Source organism: Phytophthora sojae (genome assembly GCF_000149755.1).
Source record: "Phytophthora sojae unplaced genomic scaffold PHYSOscaffold_1, whole genome shotgun sequence".
Classification (NCBI taxonomy): domain Eukaryota; phylum Oomycota; class Peronosporomycetes; order Peronosporales; family Peronosporaceae; genus Phytophthora; species Phytophthora sojae.
Window position 1 is genome coordinate 12,558,305 of NW_009258115.1, and position 18,039 is coordinate 12,576,343.

At 55.9% G+C, this 18,039-nt stretch overlaps 11 protein-coding genes across 11 annotated transcripts; 5 read left to right on the plus strand and 6 right to left on the minus strand.

Annotated features, from left to right (window-relative positions):
- Positions 1-76: 76 nt before the first annotated feature.
- On the minus strand, positions 77-1,729 carry PHYSODRAFT_471854 (hypothetical protein; the record flags this gene model as incomplete). The annotated part of the gene is made up of 2 exons (XM_009519469.1): positions 77-1,198; positions 1,292-1,729. 2 exons carry the CDS (start codon positions 1,727-1,729, stop codon positions 77-79), a joined length of 1,560 nt encoding a protein of 519 aa, XP_009517764.1.
- A 216-nt stretch (positions 1,730-1,945) lies between these two features.
- Positions 1,946-4,281, minus strand: PHYSODRAFT_295268 (hypothetical protein; the record flags this gene model as incomplete). Its single annotated transcript, XM_009519470.1, has 2 exons — positions 1,946-4,045; positions 4,123-4,281. 2 exons carry the CDS (start codon positions 4,279-4,281, stop codon positions 1,946-1,948), a joined length of 2,259 nt encoding a protein of 752 aa, XP_009517765.1.
- Positions 4,282-4,553: 272 nt separating this feature from the next.
- PHYSODRAFT_476401 (hypothetical protein) lies at positions 4,554-5,642 on the plus strand (the record flags this gene model as incomplete). The annotated part of the gene is made up of 6 exons (XM_009519471.1): positions 4,554-4,662; positions 4,734-4,789; positions 4,876-4,941; positions 5,006-5,392; positions 5,471-5,518; positions 5,586-5,642. The coding sequence occupies 6 exons, from the start codon at positions 4,554-4,556 to the stop codon at positions 5,640-5,642; spliced, it is 723 nt and encodes a 240-aa protein (XP_009517766.1).
- A 69-nt stretch (positions 5,643-5,711) lies between these two features.
- PHYSODRAFT_349530 (hypothetical protein) lies at positions 5,712-7,524 on the minus strand (the record flags this gene model as incomplete). Its single annotated transcript, XM_009519472.1, has 6 exons — positions 5,712-6,642; positions 6,713-6,796; positions 6,867-6,975; positions 7,067-7,175; positions 7,263-7,344; positions 7,436-7,524. 6 exons carry the CDS (start codon positions 7,522-7,524, stop codon positions 5,820-5,822), a joined length of 1,296 nt encoding a protein of 431 aa, XP_009517767.1. The 3' UTR covers positions 5,712-5,819.
- Positions 7,525-7,686: 162 nt separating this feature from the next.
- Positions 7,687-9,095, plus strand: PHYSODRAFT_553488 (hypothetical protein; the record flags this gene model as incomplete). The annotated part of the gene is made up of 8 exons (XM_009519473.1): positions 7,687-7,775; positions 7,844-7,948; positions 8,072-8,191; positions 8,250-8,455; positions 8,527-8,568; positions 8,665-8,751; positions 8,840-8,964; positions 9,035-9,095. The coding sequence occupies exons 1-8, from the start codon at positions 7,715-7,717 to the stop codon at positions 9,093-9,095; spliced, it is 807 nt and encodes a 268-aa protein (XP_009517768.1). The 5' UTR covers positions 7,687-7,714.
- A 218-nt stretch (positions 9,096-9,313) lies between these two features.
- On the minus strand, positions 9,314-9,725 carry PHYSODRAFT_553490 (hypothetical protein; the record flags this gene model as incomplete). Its single annotated transcript, XM_009519474.1, has 1 exon — positions 9,314-9,725. The coding sequence occupies exon 1, from the start codon at positions 9,689-9,691 to the stop codon at positions 9,314-9,316; it is 378 nt and encodes a 125-aa protein (XP_009517769.1). The 5' UTR covers positions 9,692-9,725.
- A 308-nt stretch (positions 9,726-10,033) lies between these two features.
- PHYSODRAFT_538473 (hypothetical protein) lies at positions 10,034-11,099 on the minus strand. The gene is made up of 2 exons (XM_009519475.1): positions 10,552-11,099; positions 10,034-10,465 (listed from the first exon to the last, which is right to left on the minus strand). Exons 1-2 carry the CDS (start codon positions 10,956-10,958, stop codon positions 10,267-10,269), a joined length of 606 nt encoding a protein of 201 aa, XP_009517770.1. The 5' UTR covers positions 10,959-11,099; the 3' UTR covers positions 10,034-10,266.
- A 1,013-nt stretch (positions 11,100-12,112) lies between these two features.
- PHYSODRAFT_477367 (hypothetical protein) lies at positions 12,113-13,386 on the plus strand (the record flags this gene model as incomplete). Its single annotated transcript, XM_009519476.1, has 2 exons — positions 12,113-13,216; positions 13,300-13,386. 2 exons carry the CDS (start codon positions 12,113-12,115, stop codon positions 13,384-13,386), a joined length of 1,191 nt encoding a protein of 396 aa, XP_009517771.1.
- Positions 13,387-13,986: 600 nt separating this feature from the next.
- PHYSODRAFT_467426 (hypothetical protein) lies at positions 13,987-15,884 on the plus strand (the record flags this gene model as incomplete). The annotated part of the gene is made up of 8 exons (XM_009519477.1): positions 13,987-14,132; positions 14,200-14,254; positions 14,333-14,410; positions 14,558-14,714; positions 14,760-14,928; positions 15,088-15,286; positions 15,495-15,662; positions 15,777-15,884. 8 exons carry the CDS (start codon positions 13,987-13,989, stop codon positions 15,882-15,884), a joined length of 1,080 nt encoding a protein of 359 aa, XP_009517772.1.
- A 292-nt stretch (positions 15,885-16,176) lies between these two features.
- PHYSODRAFT_471431 (hypothetical protein) lies at positions 16,177-16,710 on the minus strand (the record flags this gene model as incomplete). The annotated part of the gene is made up of 1 exon (XM_009519478.1): positions 16,177-16,710. One exon carries the CDS (start codon positions 16,708-16,710, stop codon positions 16,177-16,179), a length of 534 nt encoding a protein of 177 aa, XP_009517773.1.
- Positions 16,711-16,855: 145 nt separating this feature from the next.
- PHYSODRAFT_323864 (hypothetical protein) lies at positions 16,856-17,876 on the plus strand (the record flags this gene model as incomplete). The annotated part of the gene is made up of 3 exons (XM_009519479.1): positions 16,856-17,138; positions 17,221-17,726; positions 17,793-17,876. The coding sequence occupies 3 exons, from the start codon at positions 16,856-16,858 to the stop codon at positions 17,874-17,876; spliced, it is 873 nt and encodes a 290-aa protein (XP_009517774.1).
- Positions 17,877-18,039: the final 163 nt, after the last annotated feature.

Below are 18,039 nucleotides of genomic sequence, written 5' to 3' on the forward strand. Positions count from 1 at the left end.
TTCATTCAAGAATATAGAATAGGTTGCGATCTCTTGGTGGATCGTTCTACATGCAGCACGCGGGTCAACAACGCATCTACCACTCGCCCCAGTCGTCCGTAGACTTGGGGACTTCAGAGGAGAAGTCGTTCTTGCCGTTGTCAGTAAATATCGAGACCGATGAGGTTGGTGAACAGAGAGGCTGGCCGTCTGCCAGCGAGATGTCATCCAGCGAATCATCCAGCAGGCCTTCCGTGTCACCACCAACGTGATCAGCGCAGTGGGCCGCACTCTCGTGGAATGCACGGAACATACCAAGCTCGGCCTTGAGCACGCCCATCTCACTCTTGGCCTCAGCTTGGGCCTTCTTGTAGCCATCTTGGAAAGCTTGGTCACGCTCTTGCTTTGCACGTTGGTCAGCGTCCGCCTTGCCCGCTTCTACACCCTTTTCGTAGGCTTCACGTCCACGCGCTTCTGCGCCGGCCAAAGCGTTCGCCAGTTGCGTCTGCAGTTCGTTCATACGCGCTTGAAGTTTGCTGTGGTCGTCAGATCCGGCGGCTTGGGCGTTGTCAGAGCTCGACGTGGCAGCAGCAGCGACATCACGCTGTTGTCGCAACGTAGTGAGTTCTGCCTGCACCAGGTCTTTGAGCTTCTTCATCTTCAGAGCCCGCATACGCCACAGGTCCTTCTCCTTCGTCAGCTCGGCCAGAGCCGCAGCTCCCGGCTTATCTTCCTGCCGCGCTGCTTCACGCTTCTCCAGCTCAGCCAGACGTTCACGGGCCGCTTGAAGGGCCTTCTGCAGCTCCTCCTTCTCCTTCGTCAACGCCGCCACCCTCTCGTGATCCGACGCCGCTCCGCGCCCTTCCGCGATCTCCATCCTCAGGCGCACCATATCCTCCTCCGCCTTCTGCTGTAAGCTCTCCACGATGGCCTGGCTCTCCCTCACACCTTCATCGTAGCCGGCGGCGCGCGCTTCATCAATCTGCATCGTGGCCGCAGCCATCTTGGTCTCGTACGTATCACACAGCGCCTGCAGCTGCTCCTCCCACTCCTTGAGCGCCTTCTGCTCCTTCTCGTCGTAGCTCTGCTTGGCTTCCTGCAGCTGGTGGTGCAGGTCCCTGGCCTTCTGGCGCCACTGCGTCGCGGCGCGTCGCTCGGCGTCCCTGGCCGCGCGCAGCAGCCACACGCCCTCCTGGTCCTCACCGTCAGTCTCCTCCCTCTTCTGTCCAGCGGGAGGGGACAGCGGCGGCTGCTTGTGCTCCAAGTCGCCCGCGAGCGCGTCCTCCTGCTCGCCCACCGAGTCCGTGTCCACGTCCTCCTCGTCGTTCTCCTCGGGCGGCCGCTTGCTCTCCGCCAGCGCGCGCTGCTGCTGCCTCTGCTGCTCGATCCTCTCCGCCTGCTGCAGGCGGAAGAAGTAGCGGCGCCAGAACTCGTCGTAGCTCAGCTCCAGCGGCACCAGCGCGTCGTGCAGCTCGTGGACCTCGTCGTCCTCGTCCATGGCGCGCGCGATCTCGTGCGTGTGCTCCTCGGCCGAGAAGAAGCTCGAGAAGTCCTCGAAGTCTGCCAGCTCCTCGTACAGAATCTCGTCCACGGGCCCCACGCGCGCGGCGCCCATGGCGCTGTGCAGCAAAATCGCGGCCTCGTCCTGCACGGCGGCCGCCAGACTCTGCGCTTTCTCTTGCACGGAGCTCACGTAGCCCGACGCGTTGGCCGACGCGTTCTTGGCCGCCTGCTCCAGCAGCCTCCACATGCTGCTCCTGCTGCGTCTGCGCGCGCCTCCGCCGCCGCCGGTCTCGTCACTGCTGGTCTCCACGTCGGAACTTGGCATGGGCGGAACACTTTGGAAAATGAGAAGAGAAGGTTCTATGCCAGACGATGGGCTATTTATGTGGGTTACGTCGAATCCCTGTGTGTCGTTATATTGTCGGTCCAAGTTGAAGTGGTTTGATACCTGTGGGAATCTATATTACAGCTCGTCCATCTTGGAGGCCAAGGCGCGCTCGTGGCGGTCGGTGAGCTGCATGATGCGCTCGCTGGCGAGAGCCCGCTCTTTGTCGAAGAGCTTCTCCATACGCACACGCTCGCGACGATCGCTGCTTGCTTGGCGTAAAAGATGCTCCCGCTGCTCTTCAGCGTGGTGCTCCTCCTCCAGAACCTTGAGCAGCTCTTCGTTCTGCTGTCGGCGGAGTTCGTTGATCGCTGCGTCTCGTCGCTCCTCGTCTGTTTCATTTTGAGGTGGCTGCTTGATGTCGTCCGCGCTGTGAGGAGGCCCGTCGTCTATCGGACTGCGGTGATCGCGGCTCGTGACAGGTCGACGACTGGAGGTTGAAGCAGCACTGCGTGGACGCCTAGCCGTAGCACTCGTGGGTCTTCTGCTGGTCCTCGGTACTCGATCTCGGGACTTCGCCGTCGATAAGTCTTCTACTGTAGTAAACGACTGGGAATGCAGCATTGTCGCTGACGCCGACCGCGGCCGCTCGATACTCGCAACAATGTGCTTGGGCAGCTCGAACTTTTTCGTGACTTTCATCTTGTAGAAGGTCTCGAGGATTTCATGTTTCTGACGGCTTGCAGTCTGCTTGATCTGCTGGCGACGCCGGATGAGATTCGCGCGCTGCTCCTTCAGTTGCTGTGTACGCAGGTTGTCGTTCTCGATGCGAGATAGTAGCAGGTTCGAGCGATACTCGTTCTGCTTGTTCTTGCGCATCAGTGCAGTCTGGATCTCTTCTTCACGCAGCTTGGCCTCTTGCAGTCGAGCACGCACAGACGCATGCTTTTGCCGCTGCATCATCTGCGCCACCTTGGCCTTCTCCTCCGTCTTCTGGAGGATTGCGGATCGTTTCTGGTGGAGTTGGGCTTCCATGCGCTCATACGCTCGGCGTCGCTCTCGTTCCAAGCGTCTCTCCTCGCGTTGTTGGGCTTCGAGCTGTTGCTGCTTCTCGCGCTCGCGCTGCATTAGACGCGCTTCCGCCTCCCGCTCTTGCAGTCGTAGCCGCTCTCGTCGCTGTTCCTCTATTAACGCCAGTTGGCTCTGCACAGTCTCGATCTCTTCCTTCTTCCGCTGAGCCTGGAGGCGCAGCTCCTCCTCTTTTGCTCTTCGTTCCTCCTCAAATGCACGGCGACGCTCTTCACTGTGCTGCTGCTTTCGAGCTGCCTCCTCAAGCTGAGCCTTGCGTTGCAGATCCTTTTCGTGCAATACATTCGCGATGCGTGCGGTATTCCGTGCCTGCTTGTCCGCCATCTCCTGTGACTTAGCTTGTCGTTGGCGCTCACGTTCTTCCAGGAGTTTTTCCTCCCGCTCCTGCATTTCCTGTAACTTGCGAGTTGCTTCGCGCTCCTGAGCAAGCTGGTAAAGCTCGTTTTGCATCCGCGCTTCTTCCTGGTGGCGCAGTCGCTCTTTCTCACTTAGTTGAACATCACGTTGTCTGCGAGCCTCTTCTTGCTTGGCGCGCTGTTCGCGACGCAGATTCTCCACTTGCTGTTGTTGAGCCTGTTTTCGTGCCAACTCCAGTTCTAGTCGACACTGCTCCGCTCTTTCGATCTCCTTCCGACGCCGCTGCTCATCAGCTTCTCGCTGCCTTCGTCGTTGCTCCTTTGCAAACTGTTCCTCTCGACGCTTTTGTTCGCGCTCCTTTTTCTCGCGTTCCTGGTGGAGTTCGGTCATTTTGAGCTCAAAGTTTAGCATCTGCTGCATCTCGAGCGCTTGGCGCTGCTGAATCCGCCGGAGCTCCTTTTTCTCCTGCTCAATCACAGTGAATTCGTGTTGCGAACTTGAGCAGCTATTTGACCCTGCAAAGCCAAGTCGAGCAGCACCCACGGGCGATCGACAGAAGCTGCGTGTCCTCAGCGACATACTGCTATGAACCCCTCCCAGCTGAGCTTCGACAAGCTCGCGCCGCTGCGCTCGCACATTACGAAGCTGCACTTGACGATTCTTCTCGTATCGAGCCGCACGTTTAGCGATGAACTCTCGATCCTCAGCCCTCCCGTTTTTCGCGGATCGGATAAAATACTCGAGCGGTCTCTGGATGAGCTCTTCCGGCTCGACTCCAAGCATCCGACATGCCTAGAATTTTGTCAGATCAATAAGAAATTTAGTTGAAACTATCGTAGTAAAGTTCTACGCTGGTATGGGTTCCGCACCTCGATGGAGCGGGGACTATCCAGGATGGGATCGGCCAACGCGTCGGTCTCATCGAAGTTGTCCAACGTGATAGCCTCTCCTTCTTCACGCAATGTTACCGGGTCGCTAGTCGACAACGAAACCTCTCCATTTCTGCTACCACTGCCCGGAGATACCATCACGAGCTCTGAAATGTCTCGCCCAGAGCGAGATTTTCTTGCCTTCCCCTTCTTGAAGTCCAAGCGTGTCGGCAATGCAGGGATGCCAGTCTTGCGAAGCACATCAAGGTCATTTCGGTCACCTCGATCCCGTATTTTTAGCAACAATAATGACATGTGTGGGCCAACGAACGACTCTTGGTGTCTGTCGTGCAATAAAACCAAAACGGTCAGCTTGTTCGGCACCCAGCAGAGTGTAGGAAGTCTTCGCAGCACCGGCGATAACCATGGCTATGAGCTCGTCTTCCCTCGGGTCTTCGTCGAGGTATGTTGATGTGAGTGGTGCCGACGGCGAAGCACACGTTCCAGTGAGCACCACAGACGAGCTGGATCCGAGTTTAGGTACGACCAAGTGGATTTACTGTCTGAAGCTGGATCAAATGGCTGATGACTTTTGGTGGCGAGTTCTTCAGCCGGCGGCTTCCGAGTGATCTACGACCGAGAAACGCCCTTCGAGCTTCGAATCCAAGTAAAGCACCTTGCGCTCCGGTCTTCGAAATCCATAAGAGCGTAAAACTAACACGGATGGATTACCCCTGATGCCTCCATCAACAGGATGCCGACAACACTCCACAACAGATCGGAACTCTTGAAGCGATCAAGGTGAAGATCTTGATTCTGGTGCGTTTTCCTTCGAATTGCGGGTCGAATCTTTCCAGGCTCAAGATTAACGCTCCATCTCCAGGGAAGTGATACCGACATCCACGTGGTTCGCCTCGAGCTTTCCACTGAGAGCGACCTGTTCTTCCTGTACACACACACCTGCGACCTGGAGAGCTTCCACGCCATGCAAGAGCAGCAGAAACTCATGGTGGACTTCGCTGATTACGCCAACGTGTTGATTCGTATGCTCAACAACTGCATCAAGGAGCCGCACAATCATCTTGCAGTGTACCTCATGCAGGCCGATGGCCGAGCGCGGTTGGACTTCATCCAGAACATGGAGTACAAGTTCATCGAGCTCCTCTCCGTAGACTTTATGCGCGCCTCGGAGGACACGATCCGCCAGCACATAACCTTCCGCTACACCTCCATGAAGTCGCGTCTTCAAGTGCTGCAGACGCGTCTTCACGTATGTCGCCACTATGCTTTTCGATCCTCTCCGTTTTAACTGGCATCCGCTAACACGTTGACGTTTCTTGGTTTGCAGGAGGTCAACAGCATCGTCAAGACCAAGAATCCATCGCTACTTCTGCAGGTAAACGCGTTCTGTTTTGTTTCCTCCTCGCTCGGCTGCGTGTTGCTGACTTGGTGCTGCACCTCAGCTTCAAAAGACCGTGCCATCGCCATCGTCGTCCCGGAACCGCTACCTCACTCATTAACAGCATCGAGCCAGGATATCGCCTCCTTTAACGGCGCAATCAAATCTGCGTTTGCTATACCTCCGTTCTGACGTTTTACGCGTATATTCAAAGACCTAACAGCTCGATGAGTCACGATCGAGAGCAAAGCACCGCATGAACGAGCTCAACACATGCTTTGCTGCTCGGACGATGCCCTTACGCCACACGTCGTCTCTTTTTACCAGGATCCTCTTCTCTCTTGATCTCAGTTTTCACAGACACCTCGGCACCATCCTTCGCAGCGTTTTGTTTCGAGCGACCGCCACTACTCGCACCCGGAGGGCTAGTCGGGCGTGACGCACGACCTCCAGCACCTCCAGCTCCCGTATTACTGTTGCTGTGATTGTTACCACCACCGTTCAACTGCTTCGCCTGTTCGCGGCGGATCTTCTTGGTCTGATATTCATGGGACGGCGGAAGGTTTGTGATGGGAGGGAGCTTCTTCGGATCACTCGGAGGCAAGGGCCGAGCCTTGAAGTAGTGCGAGTTGAGGCAATCCGAAGCCGTCAACCGCTGCTCCGGGTCCAACACGAGCAGGGCTTCCATCAGCTCGAGCGCGCCCTTGGGCAATATCCTCTTACGCGCAGTGGTTTCGCGCATCAAATACTCACGCAGGCGCTTCGGCTTCGGTTTTTCAGGAACAAAGGTACTGCTGTGCGTCAAGAACTTGTAATCAGGCCAGGATTCCGTAGTCGGTGTGCCGCAAATGTCGAAGATTTTCGTAATTTGCTCCAGCTCCGTCTTGCCCTGGAAGATAGGGTGACCAATGTACAGCTCGGCAAACACACAGCCAATGCTCCACATGTCAATACTCGCATCATAGCTCGTGGCACCAAGGAGCAGCTCGGGTGGGCGGTACCACAACGTGACCACCTTGTTCGTGAAAAGCTGGTCACCACGCAAGGAGCGCGCCAATCCAAAGTCTGCAACTTTGAGCAGGTGATCTCTCGTCATCAGCAAATTGGAGCACTTGATGTCTCTGTCCACGCACCCATGAGTGGTCAGCGTTCCTCGTCAAGTATTGTTTAGTGCATCAAGCAATCACTTACCGGTGGATGATGTCAATGGAGTGCATGTACTGCATGACGTCCAGCAACTGCTTCATCAGGCACTTGATCTCCGTATCATCGAAGCTGTGTCATTGTTCCAGGGCAAAAAATCAGCATCACTTTGTCAACGATACGCAACAAGACTGCTACTCACGGGTGCTGCCGGTCAATGAGACCCGTCAAGTCGTGCTCGAGATACTCCAGCACCAAGTAGATGGATCCGTGGCAGTAGTCCAGCGGCTCATCCTTGTCCGTGAACTCCGCTGTGCATCAATCACACACACCAACCCACAAACCATTTCAGCTCTGCTGTCCATCGCAACCTTCAGTCGAAGTCCAGCAAGATTTCCTCACCGTCATCATCGTCATTCTCAGATGAAACCACCACTTCCTTGAGCTCGACGAGGTTCGGGTGGTTCAGACACTTGAGCACTTTGATCTCGCGGATGGTTGTCACCGGCAGCTACAGACACAGCCAATAACACAGCATTAAGGTCACTTTAAGCAGCTCTACAGTCTCCAATTGGCCTTCAATTGGCTGCAAACTCACGCCCTGCACTTCGTTAAGACTGCGGATCTTCTTGATCGCCACCACTTCGCCCGTGGCCTTGTCCTTAGCCATGTACACTTGGCTATAGACACATCACGCGTAATTATTAGACTAAAATCCGCCATCCGATGGCCAGGGGAGAGCGATCGCTGCTGTACACTGCAGACACGTACCCGTACGTGCCGGCGCCGATGCACTCCAGCTTCTCGTAGGCGTCCATGCCCCGCGTGCCCCAGTGGTGCTTGGGCAGGTGGAGACTCATAGCGACCCAATGCGCCTGCAGCAATTCCAATCGAAAAGTGGTTAAATCGATGCGTAAAATGACGTGGGGGTAAAAAGGAGGCTTAAAACGTACGCGGTGTGGCCCACATGGATATTTCACACTAAGTGCGACTATCAGGCGAACCGCACAAGCCCCAGCTTGGCGTCGGGAAGAGCAGCAGACGGTCACCATGGGCTTGTGGCGCAAGGCGTTGACGTCTATGAACGCCACGATCCTCAGCTCCAAGCAGTGTACGAGTCCTGCACTACATTACCGGGTTATCTATCGGTGCTGACGGCCGTGCGTGTTGGTGCTGCAGCGCTCGGTTTCCAGCTCAAGCTGCAGCCGGAGAAGGACATTTTCCTGTTCAACGCCAAGGAATCGGTGGCCAACTGGACGGCGTCCAGTGACAGATCTATTGGAGGTATGAATCAACTGGCTGTTGTTCTCTGGATAGCGCTGGGCAGCGCCGAACGGTGCAGAGGCTGCTGCTTCTGGTGGTGCAGACGAAAAATCTGACCTTAATGCAATTGTTACAACTCGTTAGGACTGTCGGAGTGCAAGTGGGGCTTTTACAACGGTGAACCAGAGAAGGAGGTGGAGGAGGAAGAGTTTAAGTCGAAGCGGTTGATCCATGCAGTCAAGAACAAGGACAATGTCCCCTCTGGTGAGTTCCGAGTGAGTTGGTCCGAAGTGCGCTTAGGTTGCTGACGCGTGTTTGGTAGCTGTGTTTACTGGGCGACTGAGCATGGATTGCCAGCCGACCGAAGTGGGTGTCGTGCGTAGCGGCTACTGCGCTGTGCGGGCGTCGGTGCCGCAAGAGCTTCTCTTGCATGGCTACGAAGGCATTAGCATGCGAATTATGACAGACGGACGTGAGTACCGTATGAACGTGCAAATGGAAAGCTGGAACCCCTTCAACTTGCACATGGTAAGTTGAAACCTCGATACGCTTTCTTTCTGTGAGCTTCTGTCTAATTTTCTGTTTGCTCGCTCGCTCAGGGTTTCCTCCGGACGCCTCCTAACGAGTGGGTGGATGTTACTGTACGTGACCTTGCTTCTTGAATGCATTGTGGCTTTGCGTAGTTTGGTTTGTTATCGAACCTTGAACTGTGCGTCGACTAATAATCCTTCTGCTAGCTTCCATTCCGGGACTTCTTGCTGACAGCGAAGGGCTTCGTCAAACTTGACGACGAGACGGAACTCGATCCCTCGAAGCTAAAAAGCGTAAGATTTGGTCCATTCGACGCGCAGCATGCCCTTTCAAGCAGTATCTCTAACCATAATCACCACAATCCTGTTTTCATGCCAATAGGTTGGCTTCGCCATCGCCGATCAAAAGGAGGGTGACTTTGAGCTGCGTATCCAGTGGATTAAGGCAGTAGCGCAGCTAGGACCGTCGGACAAGGACGATCGCCATGACGACGATGATGATGACCGGTACGTCTTTGTGCTGGCGAATTGCGTTTTGGGATGCTTGCTAACCCATGTCTATTCTTCTCGATCCCAGCTACGACAACTCCAAGAACACCACGGACTACTTCCGGAAGCCTGCAGATTTAGTCATTTAAAGCGCGGCTTGCACCTGTGAAGTCTCCGTCTCTGTCGATACGATGAAGGGCGAAAGAGATGGGGTTTTCAAGATTGCTCCATGGAAATAATGAACCTAGTTTTGGCATCGCACAAGGCTCAGCTCGGTTCAAGCTCACACAGATACAAGGCAAAAACGAGCATGTTTGTGAATATCTATCTATCAGGAGAGCAGTGACGCCCTCTGTCCTCGCTCGGCTTAGACCTCGTCCTCATTCAGGAGCATGTTGGGGATGCCGTCGATGATGGGGAACGCGCGGCCGGACTCCGGGCACACGAGCTTGCCCTGCTTCACGTGCACCTCCAGCAGCGCGTGGTGGATCTTGCGCAGCGTCTCTTCGTTCGTCGCGCCCTCCTCGGAGCTCGGCAGCGTCTCGGGCAGTCCGTCCGCAAGCTTGAGCGCCTTGGCGCCAGCGAGGAAGGCGCTCCAGTCCAGCTTGGTCAGCATCTTGCGCACAAAGGCGGCCTGGAAGGCGCAGGCCACGACCTCCACCTCCGCGACCTCGATGGCCAGCGGGTAGCCGTTCTCGACGCCCTTCTTATTGCACATGAGCAGGTTGTGGGTGATGAGGCGCATGGCTTCTGGGCGAGTACGCAGGTCGGGCAGCTGCAGTGCAGACTTGGTGTTGAAAATGCATGTCGAAGCGGGTGGAAGCGGTGGGTGGTGTGGTGCACATAATCGCATGGTCCTGTTGAATACGATATCGGATTAGGCGGGATTGAAGTTGCATGGCGGCGATCGTCTGGCAAGATGACGGCGATTAAAAGGATGGCACGAACATTGGCGCTGTATTTTGGCTTCTGCTGGCTCGGTACGCTGTGAAGAATAGCTACCTACAAGTATGTTATATGGTGATAAAGGTATACTATGGCGGCGCGGCATTGGGGGCATTGGCGCGTCGTGTCTGGCATCACGGACGTCTCTTCCTCCAAGTCTTCTCGCCACGCTCGGCTGCTCGTAGTGTTCAGCGGCGCGCAGTACGCGCGCAGTACAAACAATTTACATAAGGATATCCACACGCGATGCTTGCTCTCGGTCTGCGATGAAGGCGCATCTGTCGAGCTGGCTGTAGATCATGCAGGCCACAAACCGATCGGGCCGTCGCTTCTTCACCAGTCGCTGCAGCGTGAGTCAGACGGATCTATGCCGACTCACTTGTTCTGCTCCCACATGGAGAAGAAGACGAGCAACAAGACGATGGAGATCATGCCGCCGAACATGGCAAAGATGATGCGGCGCTGATTCCTGCGGTTGAGCTCTTCAAGTTTTTCGTTATAATACGGAGCTGGGCCGATTTCGAGATCAGGACGAACTCGGTACAGCTCCGCTTTCTCCTCGAAAGTCAGGCGGCTGCAGGGTTGGCACAGGAAAGCACAGCACACCATAGTCAGATTATTCGATTCCTTCTCCACAACATAAATGTTGATGCTACGTACCGCGGCTCTCGGCCGATAGACGAAGTGCTCGCGTGGATGCTCTGGGCCGCCTGCTGATGCGCGTGGTCCAGAACGAACTCCACGGACGCGCTTTTCCTCAACCCATGGCCGCTGGAAGTCTTGCTGGCGCTCATGCGCAAGATCGAATGCCTGCGCTGCATCGAGACGTTGGTGCCGTAGCCCAGCGGCTTCTCCGTGCTGCAGCTCCTGTTGTTCTTTAAGGTATGCGGACTGTTGGCCAGGAGCGCCGTCGTGACGCCCTCGCGACGCGGACCCGGCTCCGAGCGCACCGCCGTGGCGTACAGCGTCGTGGGCGTCATCATGGAGGACTCGGTGATAATGCTCACCGCGCCCGGGTCCGAGGCCACCCACGGGTACACGAGCTCGGCGTTGGCTGGGTTCTGCATGGACGTTTCGGCCGCCACGGCCAGTTGAAGCGGCGGTGGCTTGACGATCAGGGCGCTGCTTTCGCCGCTGGCGAGGCTGTTCCGGCGCGGGTCCTCCTCTTCTGGCTCGTCGTCGTCGGGGCGGAGATCACACACTGGGAGCGCCGCATGCAGGTCTGCCATCGCCGAGGGATCTCGAGAGTGAGGGGGCTGCCGACCAACTGAAGGCTGTTTGGCGCCCGTGGAATGGATTCCGCCCAACGACGTTTCTCGCCGCGCCGCGGTGTGCGCCACACGACGGGCGGTTTCTTTGCACCGCGGGCACCGCGGTCAGGTCACGGGCGCACTTGAAGTGCTTCGCTTCAAAAGTCAAGCCAAGAATCGCCTGGGGGCTCTGCTGGGACAGCAAGTATCCGAAAGGAGTATAGGCGCGTCTACCGTAGCAGTGGCTAAGTCCTACATATTGACTTTGATGGCACGACTCGACTGGAATCTTCCAGCCTCCATGTCACGTTCCTGGCGGAATGATTTGTATGTCTCGAGCTGGCAAAAGCGTCGGCGACGGCACCGCATTGCCCAACACGATTGAGAGCGTCCACAAACCTAGAGAATGTAGGGGTAGGAGCGATTATTAACATTTGGCTTTCATAAGTTTATCCTGGTACCAATCGCTTTGGCTGCCGTCTATCCGGATACTCGTACGGTCTACTTCATGCGAGAGGAGTCCAACAACGCAAGACTTGTGTTCAGCCCCACAAAAACCATACAAGCCCTCGAAGTATGGCCCGCAGGATTGCAGAGTGGTTTTGTTGACAACTGCAAGTGCGGGATTGCTTGCTAAGTCGAGCAAGGCGAAACGACGTGCTTGGCCTCGTGGACTGCAGCAAACTGACGGATGCTCGCAACTTCAATAAGACTCATCAAGCGAAATTTACAGCTCTAGACGCTTGTGGCAGCTCACCCGAGCCTTTTGGAGTGTCGGGCTCAAAGTGTAAAAAAACACCGAAACTGTAAAAGTTACCGAACCATTCGTGAAAAGTTATGTTTGCCAAGCCATCTGTTGTTGTCACTATCTACCATTAACTGCAATCATATCAGTTACGGCGCCATCGAATTGGCTGGCGGGCGTGTCAGTCAGTCTATTGCAGCCATCACACCAGCAACTTGTAGCGACGATGGAGCAGTTCGACGGCGACGCGCCGCGCAACCACGTGGAGGCGGAGGCCCGCGACGCCAAGAAGAACCACCGCAAGGACAAGCCCTGGGACAGCGAGGACATCGACCACTGGAAGATCGACCCATGGCAGGACGAGATTGACGACAACAAGAACGCCGGCAAGAAGATCAAGATGCCCAACCTGCTGGAGGAGAGCTCGTTCGCCACGCTCTTCCCCAAGTACCGTGAGAAGTACCTGCGGGAGGTCTGGCCCATCGTCACCAAGGCGCTGGACGCGCACAAGATCTCGTGCGAGCTCAACCTCGTGGAGGGCAGCATGACGGTGCGCACCACGCGCAAGACCACCGACCCGTACATCGTGCTCAAGGCGCGCGACCTCATCAAGCTGCTGGCACGCAGCATCCCCGTGAACCAGGCGGTCAAGATCCTGGACGACGACGTGCAGTGCGACATCATCAAGATCGGCGGCCTCGTGCGCAACAAGGAGCGCTTCGTCAAGCGTCGTCAGCGGCTTGTGGGCCCCGACGGAGCCACGCTCAAGGCCATTGAGCTGCTCACCAACTGCTACGTGCTGGTTCAGGGTAACACCGTGTCGGCTATGGGCAGCTACCACGGTCTGCGCAACGTGCGCAAGATTGTGGAGGACTGCTTCGCCAACATCCACCCGATCTACAACGTCAAGCGCCTCATGATCAAGCGCGAGCTGGCCAAGGACCCCAAGCTCAAAGATGAGAACTGGGAGCGATTCCTGCCCAACTTCAAGAAGCAGAACGTGCAGACCAAGAAGCCCAAGAAGGTGCGTGAGAAGAAGGAGTACACGCCGTTCCCGCCGGCGCCGACGGCCAGCAAGGTGGACAAGGAGATCGAGAGCGGTGAGTACTTCATGAAGGAGCACGAGCGCAAGGCCATGAAGAAGCAGAAGAAGCACGAGGAGAAGCTTCGGGTGCTGCAGAAGCGTAAGGCCGACAAGATGGCCGAGTACGTCGCCCCCAGCGAGAAGGAGACGAGCAAGAAGCGCAAGAAACAGAAGGCCGAGGCTCAGGAGGAGAACAAGCGCGCCACTTCCGTCGAGGCGCTCAAGCAGAAGTTCCTCAGCCAGAAGGTACGCGAAACTTGTGTGTTGCTCCTTCACGAATTCGCGTCTAACTTGCTTTTTATTTGCTGATGTTCTTACAGAGTTCGAAGACGACAACAGACTCCAAGGCCGCTGCTTCGGTCAGCGACTACGTGTCGATGCCGGCCAAGAAGAAATCAAAGAAGGCCGACGCCTAACTAGACTCAATCCATCCATGACGCTTTTTCTTCAACATTTACCATTTCCATGCTTCTCTTCCCATACTTTCGATAACAACCGCAGCACATTCCACGGTACTGCTGTACCGCTCATATCCACGTTGAAGCGGTCTTGAAAGGGCGTGGATACTTGGATATTACAGAAAGTCAAGCAAGCAGTGCTTGCCAAGCACAGGATCCGCGTTACCTCGCAAATCAAAGCCGAGCTCGATGTCGGGGCGAACACATCGAAGCAGTATTCTGACTCTGGAGCGCTCGCACTCGTCCTCTTCGCGCGTCTCCAGCGACGGCAAAAGCCCTCGAGCTGCTAACAAACCCGACTCCAAACGGTCGCCTCGGCTGAACACTCCCCATTCCTCTGCCAAGTTTGACACGCAAGCGGCAGGTCTACCGATCCGATTCCAGGAAATGACAAGGATAACAGCAGCAGATGCAGCGGTGGAGAGCAAATCGAGACTGGGACCGCAACGGAGCGCAGGCAGCAACAGGGCAGAGGGACGACGTGGAGGAGAAGCTACTCCTACTACTCCCCGACAGAGAGCTCGTAGAGCGAGCTCTGATGGGGATCAAATACTTTCTATGGCTGGGACTGTAAACTCGGTGGACTCTGATCCGCCCATTGGCCTCGTGGTGGCGCTCTTTCAGGATGGTTTTGTCTGCCGCCACATCAACAAGGAGAACGAGGGAGTCGAGGGCTTCGCCCAGCCTTACGACGCCGAATCCAGGTGCGTAAAGCTCGCTAGTCATTAATTTGAGCTTCAGAACTAAACGGTATCCACTTGGACGCTTCAGTTATTTTCTCGCGTGTATCGATAACGGACGCGTCCCTGAAGGGCTCCCCGATATGGTTTGCAAACCCTTTAGATCCTCTCGATGGACCCTTTGCAGTGCGAAAACCCTTACAGTGTTGTTTGTTACACTGTAGATCGCATGTGCACACTACAATGGGAGCGTGCTGACTGAGATCCGAGACTACAGGGAGATGCGGGACGTTCTGTGCCCAGTCTCGTCCGCATTCCTACCGGCAGCTTCAGCAATGCCACGAGAAGATGGCGCAGAGCTTGATCCGGATTTCCGTGTTTGGCAGACGTTGCTTGAGCCAGGCAAGAGCCCACTACCGCTTCACGCACAGGTTTCTCCCCTATTCGAGCCCCCGACCCTGCAATCGATGTTCGACCGCTTTCCTGATGTCACGCCTAGCGAGTTGGAGACGCTTGCGTTGGATGCTAAGCGGCAGCTTCTTCAGGAAGAAGATGTGTTGCTCTCATCATCATCGACAGAGTCATCGTCGCCGAGAGAAGAATCGCGTGGTTTTGGCTTTGTCCCAGCCGAAACAAACAGATCTGATGAAGGCGCGGGATTTTCAATAACGCCGACGACTCGGTCACGGTTGCACAATGGACTAGAGGCTTCTCCACCGGCGTCATTATTGTCACCTATTGAGCGGAAAAGTGCCCGATCGAGCCTCAATGGCCAAGAAGATAATTCAACCAAGCGGTGCAAGCGGCAAATTGAGACCAAGTCGAAAGGGACAGCAGGCCGCAAGCCCTTCGACGAAAGCGCCATCCTCAAAGCTGAAAACACACCAAACTTTAATTATGGTGTATCTGAAGATCAAGACGTGGAAATGTGCGGGTCGCCTAGGTATCATTACCAGGAACCGCCCCGACGTACGTACAGCGATCTTCTTGCCGAAGATGCAGCGTCAGTTACCCCGCTACCAGCGACACAACTGTTTCTATCAAAGCTGAAAGGGAAGAGACGGAGGCCAGAAAATGAAGTGCTTTATGGCAAGCCTGCGTGGGTGACAATTGCTCGCGTGGGGAGATTTGTTCGTGCAGCTACACGCTTGGAACGTGAACATTCCCGATTTCTCCATGTCAGTGTGCGATTTTTTCATTCTGACCGCCCAATCGTTGAGGTAAACTCACTTTATTCTGTTATTTTGTCCAGGCAAATGCACAGCGCTTGATGCAAGCAAAGAAATCCCCTCCTCAGGAGACCGATGTAGGTGGTGTGTATGTGTATCTTGTTTTCCTTCTTCTCGTATATGGCCGTTGTTGCAGCGAACTGACAAATATCCTTAGCACGTAGCAGGCAGTATGCGCTATCTTGCTCGGCAACTTGGTGACTTGACTCGCCCCAGCGACGTGATCGCAGTAGCAAGCGCCCGAGAGTTGAAAATAGCGGAAGATGAAGGACGGGAGCTTCAAGATCCAGACTGGATGGATAATGGTGAGCGTTGTCCCTTACCAGTGTGGGAATCAGCTGAGAGCGCAGTCGCTTTAGTTACCCCCGATAGCGATCCTGCAATGCACCTGCGACGTATCGACAACGATGAGGATGTTCTCCTAGAGCAATTCTTTCAGCTTGCAACCGACTCAGCCAGCTTGATCAAGGACTACCAGCCAACAGCAGCAGCGCCTCACTTCAACGCTTTCGATGACGACGGCAACCTCCAGCTACAATCTGCTTAGCAACACTTTCACTGCAAGTACAAGCACATCGGAGGGATTCCAGTTGCAAGGCATGACGCGCTGTCACACTACATGTAGCATAATTAACGAGATTCAAAGTTGAAAATTCTCCATTTTCTATGACCAACCTGCTCACCAAACTAAACTCAAACCTGCCACTTACGGCATCACGCAGCAGTCCGCCCCAAATTCCAAGAACGGTCTTTGGTGTTGAAGACATTGCTGCTCTTTGTCATGCTGAGGTTCCACATTGTGTAAGTCTCCTCAATTGGCCCCAACAGCCCGACCGCATCTACTTCTTGTTGGCCACAATGTGGTCGTAGAGTCCGTCGCAGGCGTCCTCCAATAGATCAAGCACATGATCGAATCCGCCTTCGTACCACGGATCGGGCACGCGCGTGGCGTCCTTGAAGGTCTTGCAGTAGTTGGTCATCATGGAGATCTTCTGCTTGGCGAGGTCGCGACACGGCGCGCCGCCCCAGGCCTCCGCGGCCTCGAGCACCGCCGTCTTGTTCTTGTCCTCCATGCAGATGATGTAGTCGAACTCGTCGATGTCCTGCTTGTTGAGCGGCCGCGAGCGCGATGTCATGGCATAGCCGCGCTTCTTGGCCTCCTTGGTCATGCGCGAGTCGGCCGCGTCGCCCTCGTGGTACGACCAGCCGCCGGCGCCGTACCAGTTGGGGTTGCCGCCGCCGGTGCCGCACGAGTCGATGTGGAACGAGGACGCGTCGGCGCCCGCCTTCTTGGCCACGATGCCCTTGAGCACGGCCTCGCCAGCGGGGCTGCGGCAGATGTTGCCCAGACACACGAACAGCACGGACACCATAGTCAAGTGAAGTGAGCTGCTGGAAGTGCGCGATTATGTAGATGGATACATTGTGTGCACCACATCACCCACATATCTGGTGTGCGCCACACGATTTCAGCAGCAATAACGGATCGCCGTGGCTCTTTAGAACGTCGGAGGCAACATGGGCAAGAAGAAGCGGCGTGACGACGGCGGCGAGGCCTCGCAGCAGCGCCGCATCTTCTGCTACTACTGCGACCGCAACTTCGACGACGAGAAGGTGCTGATCCTGCACCAGAAGGCGCGCCACTTCAAGTGCCCCACCTGCCACAAGAAGCTCAGCACCGTCAGCGGCATGCTCATCCACACGCAGCAGGTGCACAAGGAGAGCCTCAAGAGCATCCCGAACGCCAAGCCGGGCAAGGAGAGCGTGGAGGTCGAGGTCTACGGCATGGAAGGCGTGCCAGGTGAGCCTGCACTTCCTGGTTTATTGACACTATACAAAGTCTGGCAAGTTTATATCATTTTTTATTTATTATTTTATTGCAGACGCGGATGGAGGAGTCACCAAGAAGCCTAGGCTGGATGCACATGGCCCACCAATGATGGGAGGTTATCCGGGTCGAGGCATGCCGCCTCCACCGTTCATTGGCGGCCGACCGCCTCCTCCGATGCAGTATCCGGGTGCCCCTGGTGTCGGGATGCCGATGCGGCCCCCTCCTCCTGGGATTGGAGGCGCTATTCCGCCACCTCCGCCTAGAGGTTCTCCTGGCGGTGTCATGCCGCCTCCTCGAATGGTAGCACCGCAGGGCTACCCGGGATATGGTGGTGTTCCGCAGCCGTGGGCAAGAGGTCCGCCGCCTCCGGGCGCCGTGGTGCCACCTCCTCAAGTCGGTCTTCCATACGCGGGTCAACCAGTGCCCATGGGAGTGCCGCCGCCCGGAGTGGGAGCTCAGGGCACGACAGTGAGCAATACGAACGTGTTCGACGGTGCAGCACAGAAGGCAGTGAAAAATGACCTCGGGCTTGTGTATTCCGACGAAAAGACATCCATGGTACGTGATGATGTCTGGGGCGCATACTTGCTGCACGAAGCTGACAAATGTGGTTTTATTGTGCAGGAGGAGAAGCGCGCACTCCGACCGAAGTACGCATACAAGCCATTAGGGGCGACTGCCTCCGCCAGCGTAGAAGGAGCAGCATGAGGCATGGTGTTCTTCCGCACCAGAACAGTTCAAGCACCACCGTGGGTTTGGGATGAGGCACATTGCTCGAGAAAAAGGCTTGTGTGCGAGTGAGTGTGATCGAATGTATGGTACGGTCTGCTTTCGGTTTTGGTTGGCACCTGATCAAGGGTTAAAGAAACAT

What these genes read in the sequence shown, in the direction of transcription:
- PHYSODRAFT_538473 (XM_009519475.1), bottom strand. Translation starts at nt 10,958, where the DNA reads ATGCAGAACCCAGCCAACGCCGAGCTCGTGTACCCGTGGGTGGCCTCG. An exon ending in TCTATCGGCCGAGAGCCGCG is followed by an intron (nt 10,466 to 10,551) that starts GTACGTAGCATC and finishes CCAACCCTGCAG; the next exon opens with CCGCCTGACTTTCGAGGAGA.